Here is an 8,849-nt window from a genome sequence, read left to right as displayed (position 1 = left end):
CTTGAGATAAACTTTGCTCTTTTATTCATCCGGTCTTCACTTTGTACAGTTCGTTGACCGTCTTAGTGTTGCGTATTTGCAAGTTGAATAAAAGACGTATAACATTACCGAAACACTTTTTCCAATGTGGCATATTATATTACCATTTGCGTCAAGGAACTATTACAGGACTAACTATATTAATTGTAAGTTAAGCAACTATCGTGACACTTAATAACAAACCGCCAATGACGTATGGACTACACATTTATTGAAAACGCAAATACAGCTTCTTCAAGTCAGAATTGTAAATTCTTCGAAACAGTTTCACGTCACGCGAGTACTTGTCGGCGAAAAACAATTCCGTTCAGTTCTTTCGCGCGAAACTGCGTAGATTGCTTAGGTCACAAATGACGTCATCCCAACGCTGATTGTTTTGCCTCGAATTCTTCCGATTGACTTTCTGCGAATGATGCCTATGTTGATAATGCTAGCTTGCCATTTAGTCTTTCCATAATGTTATTCACATTTTACTTGTATTTTATAAAATCGTTTCATCGCACTACTAAAATTTTTGGACCATGGACCACTATTTGTGAATCTGTTTTTTCGCGGACCGCAATACAATTAAATTTAAGTTACTGAACTTAACAACTATTTCAATGGCAGTATAATTTCACCCTTAAGTTATTTTATAACTCCGTTTCTCATCTCTGCCTTACAACAAACTTTTTACTCATTAATCTTCGCGCAACAAGTAAGATTTACTATACTAGATAGCAAAAGCTTTCGAAATCATTAAGTTGTGAATAACTGCGGCAATTGTTAAAAGGGTAGGTATAGCCTACTGCACAACGTTAATATATGACTTTTTAATTTCTTGTCATATTACCACAGACTACCTGCGCAGTCGTCGCGGACCACCAATGGTTCGCGGACCAAAGTTTGGGAAACCCTGCTAAACAAAGTAAAGGGAAAGTTAAGCAATAAAATGCGCTTGATGATGCAACACGCATGATAACACGAGTATGTTAGTACAATTTATTTGCTGTTAGGGCCATAACAAGTAAAACCATGACAATTCAATGAACTAAACAGAACGGCATATGTGTCTTTAGGATATCGAAACCATCACAGACTAACCGAATATGTCGCCTATGATACAAGCAAGGAAGGCTAGAAAAGCAAATAATAACCTGCAGTGAGGTTTGAACTCACGATACCAGGTCACACCGGGCCCGGGACCGTCGAAAATTAAACAAAGAAATGCGACTGATTCAATAAAATATACACACACATATATATGTACAACAACTATGATCTAGCACTTATGAAGCTGATTTCTGACCAACGATTACGGCCTACGTATCAACGGTACACCGAAACCTAACGCAGACTTACCGAATCTGTCGATAAATGATGTAAGCAAGCCACAAATGAAACGTAAATACAAAATGGCGTACAAGCTTTGAAATCAACAAAACAGGCGTTGTTTGTATGACTGTCCTCATTTGAGGACGACCTGTTAGAGTGATGGAATTTCCCTTGAAGGAATCACTTGAAATCCGTCAACCCAGACGCAGTATGATCCACGTCGAAGGCAGACGGCTAGATCAGTAGGTTGCTTAAGGTGGGAGGGGTGATAGCGGCATTCGTCAGGCCTTTGCTCCCCCTACATATCAAATATCATGAATTAAAAAATTGTTTGCATAAAGTTCAAGGGAATCGTTGAAGCAAGTAATTTTTTCTCGAAAGATTGCTTTTAGCGTTTAGAGAAAAATCCAAAGTTTGCCTTAGGGTTGAGAACTTTAGTTACCTTCAGTTGATAACCAATTACTTTTTCTTAAATCTATCTTTAAAGGTAGAATGGCTGCCTTGAATCGCTAATTATGGCTAAAATTATGTTATTAAATTGATATCGGATCGGTACCGATACCACGCTGGTATCGGACAAGTACCACCATTGTCACTTGAGATCGAATGTCGGCACCGATCCGATATTATCGTACATTTCTATCTTTGGCCTATAGAAATTAAGAGCCAGCGTTCTTACTTCACAACTATCGGTGTATTCTAAACATTCGACGACCTCGCAATGTTGGCACGCAGCGGGAAAACGATAAACCCAGTTGATCAGAAGAAACTGTCTCTCACGTAGGCTCAAAGTTTCGAGGTCAAATATGTTGTCACAGTTATAAATACTGAGTTGACCGTTGCGGTAAGAACCTGAAAAGTGTTGTAAACTGTAAGCTGTGCAGCGCTCAGGAAGATGCCGAATTTAGTTGCATGCCGGTAAACGCTTTAAATTTTACATGAATATTTACCCATTAAATTAAAGGTATTTTGCATATTATATAATGACATTATAAAATTCTGGGCTGGAAGGTAGTATTCTCTGGTTTATAAAGATATTAAAATGCTGCATTTATATTCCATTAGGGCTAGGAGTGAACTGCGTTGATATATTGGGTCTGATAAACCCTGCTTTAATGCAATGCAATTTGTTACCTAAAAGCGCGCCAGACACCTCTAACCTCCAATAACGGCATACGTATTTCCTGTTGTTAAACTTGCGCCGCACGTCCACCCAGGGTTTGGATCGGTGTAAATGTACTGTATCGAGGTGTTAGTGGTAAGCTCCTTGTTTCCTTGGTACAGCTGCAAAAATCAGAACCAGAGGCATTGCTAATGATCTAATTCCATGACTTGACTTAAGTGGACTTAAGACATTTTTTTCAAATGACTTGACTTGGCTTAAGTTATTTTGGACAAATGACATGACTTGAATTTAGTCTTTTGGACAAATGACTTGGCTTGCACTTATGAAGTCATTAATTCAAACGACTTGGGTGTTTTCATTTAACATTTGAATTAAACAAAATGTTTTCAATACCATTTTATTATAGAGTTGAGTTATTTATCTCAAGTTTTGCATGTGCAGTAAACCGATTAGATTTGCCATTTTGTTGTTTTTGTTATTTCGGAGTTGCAAATATTGCTTTTAATCGGACGAGTTTACCATTTTTAAATGTTTATAGTTTTATTTTTATAACAGTGATTTGCCTTGAAGTAAACTTGCTCGAATAATGATTTGACTGGAACTTGACTTTTATTTTTTTTAAATACTTGACTTGAACAAGTTAATTCACAAATGGGATTTAAGTCATTTTGAAATGACTTGTTTACAACACTGACCAGACTGTTAATTGTTCATTTGTTATCAACAAACCTTTCATAAGGCCTTGATTTATTTTATTTTCGGACAAAAAAAGAGTGCTATATAAAAGTCACTTGTAGAAACCTACGGTGTTTCGTTAAGACAAATTATGCCAGAGATTTTACAGTTTTCGCTATAAACCCTGCTGATTTTAATTACTGTAAATGCGATCAACTCTTATTGTATACTACGACTTGTATTATTCGCGTTGTTTGGTAATCAGTTGGCGTATAATTGTTAATCAGTTGGCGTATAATGCAGTCAGTTTGAGCAGAGTTATGTTGTTTACCGAAAAACATCAACCAAACTATACTCCCTTAATGTTGCCGTTTTGTTCAAATGTTGCGGAATCGATATACCCAGAAACCCAATTGCAAGCAAAGAACTTCGTATAGATATCAAACGAAAAACAGACGCGATAGTCTTCTTATGCGAGTCTCTTATTATGTAATGATATGATACTTACTTACTCCTGAGTTCATATAGCAAACAACAAGTTTTGCTTGAACGTAGCATTACGTTATTATTAGTGTTTGCTTCAACTTATTATTATTTCATGTTTAGTAGTGTTTCCTTAAACTTATTATTTTATTATTATTATTACTGTTTGCTTGAACGTAATATTATTTTTTTGGTTAGTGTTTGCTTGAACTTTTTTTTTATTTATTTATTTATTTTTTTTTTTTGTTTGAACTTACATGAAAGCGATTGATTGTGTAACGACGTGCGACATCCAGCGGCCAATAGTCCCTGGGAAAGTCCCCAGAATTAAAAACCTGATCATTTTCTCTCACATGATCGGCAGCTATGACTTTGAATCTGTAAGCTGAAAAAAAAATGTCAAACTGCGTGGACTTTTTTTAATCTATGCGCCAATCACAGCGGAAACTGAGATCACCACAGGATGCCCTTTCATAATATTTAGCAAACATCCATACTGACACATTTTTAAGGTTTGATAGACAACAATTAAATCTTCGTTTTATCAGTGACCTTGTTTTCTGTAATAATTATTTTTTACTCTATTTGGGAAAAATGCAATATTGTTGCGAACAGTAACAAACTAAAAGTTTGAATCATCATATGCTGACAACGCATACCTAATGCGCCATGGCAAAATTGTTGCTGTGGATGTTGCGTAGCGCAGCTACAGGACTGAGCGGGATCCAGCATCGAAACCACTACGACCGCAAGGAATATTATAACTTGAAACGACATTATTTCCGACAATACCTAAAAATTGAGGAAAAATTTTTAAACATCTCTATACTCTTTAAAATAAGTCTTACTGTAACATTAGTTGAGCTAAATTATTCTGCTGTTATTTATCAGGGGTTAGGGATCAACATTTTTTTGCAAGGGTCAAGGCGAATTGTAATATTACACCTTGAGTGCAACATTGTGAGGAAGAAAACTAAAAATCATGTTTTTGATTTTCGTGAAGCGTTATTTCCAAGATAAACACAGTGGAAAACTTTGGAACAGTCACAATATTATTTTTTAAAACCTAAACTAGTAACAAACTCACAAAATAATTTAAATATGATTCAATCGAATCTGTTGCTGATACAAACTGAATAAACACCACAATGTAGCCTGTATGAAGGCCAAAACCAGGCATGCCGAGTCCGGGTCGTATTCGGGCCTCGAGTAAGACTAATGTAAAACTTACACGAATGCGCATGCGCTGTACCAAAATTCGAACTGATGCAGCAAACTTAGAAAACAAATAGTGGAAAACCATGTATTGTGGGTGATCAATACTATGAACTTTTGAATAGATTGCTTTATTTCCACCTTATTTTTGATTATAGTGTAAAATGCTGGCTACAAAGTCAGTTTCGGACTCAGGTTACTTCAAACTGACTCCGCAGCCTTGATCACAACAACGGTTGAAATTATCTGTTTCACCAAGAAAAGCACAAACAAATTTGCCACGTACACAATCTGTCCCTGTATTGTTTCCTGCAATAACACCTAATACTAGAAACAAATTCAAATTAACATTCCGTTTTCCTAAACAGAAAGTTTCACTTTTACATAACTTAGAGCTGCGATCAAAAAATTAAAACCTTAAAGTTTAACAGTTATGAGTCACTTTCTAGGCTGCTGATTTCAAGGACTCCCTGTTGTTCGACTGGATTGGGCAATGTCGCACATATATAGCCGGAAAACAACCCACGGAAATGAATGACCGATCAAGTACGTCGGGCGTTGGGCACAGCTTATAGTGTTCATATTACTTTACCAAGGCGTAAGGTCATTACCAAAGCAGTTACTCGTTAGAGGCGGTTTTGCACGGAGGTAAAAGACTGTTATAGGCCAGAAAAATAATTTTTGATAGGCCATTGGTCATTCCTTAAATTGGTAAAAATTAACAATTTTCAATCAAAAGCTTTGGTACTTTTTTTGTCCATTTTTAACTGGCTATAAAACAACCTATCACGCAGAACAATAATGTCTGTTCTCACTGTTTAGGACATCCTTTTAATTATATCCGATCCTCAATTTCAACAAGGCGTTAGTTGGTCAATTTACGGATGCGTATAGTGCTGCGTAATAATTAGATAAATTGTATTGCACCATAACAGTACCAAAACATTATTCCGCGTGGTAATATTTAGTAAAGTAAACTATCGCGACACCTAACAGCAAATCGCCTCTAATGTAAGAACTGTAAAGTAACTTCCCTGAAAACGCAAAAAATACTTCCTAACGTCATAATTGCCCAATACGACGAAGCACTGTCACGTCATAGAAGTACTTCGTGTGGACGGCGAGCAACAATCTTGTTCTGTTATTTTGCCAGCAAAAGTACGTAGACTGCTTCATCCTTACGTCATAGATGACGTCATCCTCGACGGTCGCTTTCCTGCAAATTCCGCCGATTGGTTTTCTGCGCATTACGCCTGTTGATACTGCAAACTTGTCGTTTTGCGCTTCAATATTATAAATTGAATTTTGCTTTAAAAAACGTTTTTTGGAACGAGGTTCTACCACACCGCCAGAAATGATTAATAGATCGCAGCACCCACCTAGAATTTTCGGTAAGTGGTTACTGTACTGTCACAATAAATCGAAATGAAACAATATAAATCAACTCTACACAATGCAGGAAAAGATTCTGTGATTTAATAACTCCTGATTCGGAAATCGAGTAAGACTAGGTTAATGCCCGAGACCCGATTCCGGCGTTGGGTATCAAATTTTAAACCGCCATTTAAGGAAACTGTAAATTGTAATGGTGAAATACTTTCAAATCACGCGTTGTGTTGGGATAAGTTATATGACACTTTTATGAGTGGCTGTATAGATATAGTTAGTTTTTTTAAAAACAAATATATATATTTTCGGTTCTAAAGTACAACCGTATTTTGTTTATTAATAAAACATGCCGCGGGCCGTTAAAATTAATCTAAAGGGGCGCAGCTGGCCCGCGAGCCGTCGTTTGGTAACCTATAATCAGAGATGTCCGATACTTGTCATTTTATACCCGATATTTTAGGTATCGCGGTCCGATCGGATACCAAGGCACATAACCATCCTAAAATAAGCAAAATTGATAAAACCTAAACTTTTAAGGCAATATTTCTCAGGTTATTAGGTCAAAATAAAGAAGTTTAGTTACCTCCAGTTGTTAACCAACATTTTTTTTAAATTACCCTTAAGGTAGATCGCTCCATTGGATCGCAATGCATGGCTGAAGTTCCTCTATAAATTTGGTGTCGGATCGGCACCGATACCACCCTGGTATCGGACAAGTACCGATACTGTCATTTGGCATCGGGTGTCGGCTCCGATCCGATATTATCGGACATTCCTACCTCTGAACTACACAAATGAGTCCAAGCTCTTACTTGACAACGCTCGGCTCTTTTATATGAGCATTCGACGACTTGGCAATGTTGGCACGCTCTTGGAAAACGATAAATCCAGTTGATCAAAAGGAAGGTTCTCTCGCGTTGGCTTAATGCTGACAGGTCTTCTATGTTGTCACACGAGTAAATACTCAGATGACCATTGCGATAAGAACCTTAGAGTAAGTCAGGGCGTTATAATCCATCCAGACAAAACGCCTAATTGAATTGTATGTTCGTTAACATTTCAAAATGAACATGTTTTGGGGGTATTTTAGTATTAGCTTATTTTGCGAATTATATATAATGACTCCAACTCCAACTCTAACTCATTACAATTTTATCTTTGTGTAGAGGGAGCTCGAACCGGACGAATGCCGCATTGCCGTCTCTGAACGTGGAAAGTCACCCAGCCATCAAGCAGTCTGTCACCGGCGTAACAAACGCTGCCTTTAGGAGAGCGGATTTGGGGTGCTTAACTACACGGTTATCACAAATGAAAACAAGCTGCCACCAAAAAGTATTGGAGAGTGAACAACTATCTGTCAGATAAAACGTACATATACATGTGTTGTTCTATTTTATTTGCTATTTTATTTGCAGCGTCAGAACCGCAGTGTTGTAATGACTTAAGTCAAAGACTTGACTTTAGTGCTCTCAATTCATTGTTTTTAAATAAATTAATTTGACTTTAGTCGTTCTGCTCAAATTAGTTGACTTGGACTTAAGTCATTAGGTGAAATAACTTGGGTTAAAAATATGTTTTTTAAATTACCATAATCTTATTGAATTCAGTTATCTATCTCAAGTTTTACACTTGAAACAACTAAATGGTTGTATGTCGTTTTTTTGTTATTTTTTTGGCTTACCTGTTGCGCATAATCGGACAAGTTTGCCTATTTTGATAGTTTTTCGCTTTATTTTGTTCACCTGTTCCAAATGACGAAATCCTGGGGTTCGTTAGGCCTATATAATGTTCGATTTGCAAGCCGAAATAAAAGTCGCAAGTTCAAAACTGTTCCTGCTACCCAAAATTTTTTTAACTATTTTTGACGTTGTTTTTTCTCTTTTCTTAAAAAGTTGACACTTAACTAGGCATATCATATTTTGTGACTGAACATTCTTCGCGTTATATCACTGGTTCCCTATGGGAAGGTTGTCAGGTGCGTCGCGGGCAACTATAGAACAAGCTCATGAAGCCTACAGTACTTTATGGCAATTAGAACGCCTACGTTATGAAAACTTGCAAGCAATTCACCAGTAGCCCAACCAAATTCGCGCTCATTTCGCTCACCAGATGCGTAGTCACGTTTTTAAATGTCTGCAGGTGTACCCTGAAGTAAAAAGGTTAAGGAATACTATATTAACCTAAAAGGAAAGTAAAACAGCAGTGATATGGGGACCCAAATTGGTATACCCGACCCTCTTATCGGTCGTTTACGTGACTACAAACCGCTATTTGAGTTTAAAGACATTGAACCTGACTTGGTAAATCAATAGGAAACTAGACGGGGATGCGGTTGTTGTATATTTTGTCACGGGGTTTAGTGTTATTTTTTTTTAATTTTTATTTTTTAATATTTTTAATTGAGTTAATTTTTTATTTTTTATTTTTTTTTTGTATTATTATTATTGTTTTTTATTTTATACATTTTACTTTTTAATATTTTGTTTTTTATTTTTCTTAACTTGTTTCTGCAAGCAAAAACAGATATGGGCCGAAAACTTCCCCACTTAACTTATGCCTTTTATGCGAAAGGGGTTCAAATATGGCGTAGATTTTGGGGAATGATCGA

At 36.6% G+C, this 8,849-nt stretch overlaps 1 protein-coding gene across 1 annotated transcript; it reads right to left on the bottom strand.

Moving 5' to 3' along the window:
- Window positions 1-1,301: 1,301 nt before the first annotated feature.
- LOC146164916 (metalloproteinase inhibitor 2-like) lies at window positions 1,302-5,257 on the bottom strand. Its single transcript, XM_083382552.1, has 5 exons — window positions 4,297-5,257; window positions 3,895-4,022; window positions 2,514-2,637; window positions 2,033-2,205; window positions 1,302-1,651 (listed from the first exon to the last, which is right to left on the bottom strand). The coding sequence occupies exons 1-5, from the start codon at window positions 4,412-4,414 to the stop codon at window positions 1,505-1,507; spliced, it is 690 nt and encodes a 229-aa protein (XP_083238678.1). The 5' UTR covers window positions 4,415-5,257; the 3' UTR covers window positions 1,302-1,504.
- Window positions 5,258-8,849: the final 3,592 nt, after the last annotated feature.

This window comes from Ascidiella aspersa, chromosome 2, assembly GCF_963924565.1.
Source record: "Ascidiella aspersa chromosome 2, kaAscAspe10.2, whole genome shotgun sequence".
Lineage (NCBI taxonomy): Eukaryota > Metazoa > Chordata > Ascidiacea > Phlebobranchia > Ascidiidae > Ascidiella > Ascidiella aspersa.
The sequence above is the reverse complement of the archived record's forward strand: the minus strand, read 5'-3'. Positions and strand labels throughout refer to the sequence as shown.

Coding starts and splice junctions, on each gene's coding strand:
- LOC146164916 (XM_083382552.1), bottom strand. CDS start 4,414: ATGTCGTTTCAAGTTATAATATTCCTTGCGGTCGTAGTGGTTTCGATG. Junction 4,023..4,296: donor ATTTTGCCATGGCGCATTAG/GTATGCGTTGTC, acceptor TTTTTTTTTCAG/CTTACAGATTCAAAGTCATA. Junction 1,652..2,032: donor AATACACCGATAGTTGTGAA/GTAAGAACGCTG, acceptor TTTGATATGTAG/GGGGAGCAAAGGCCTGACGA.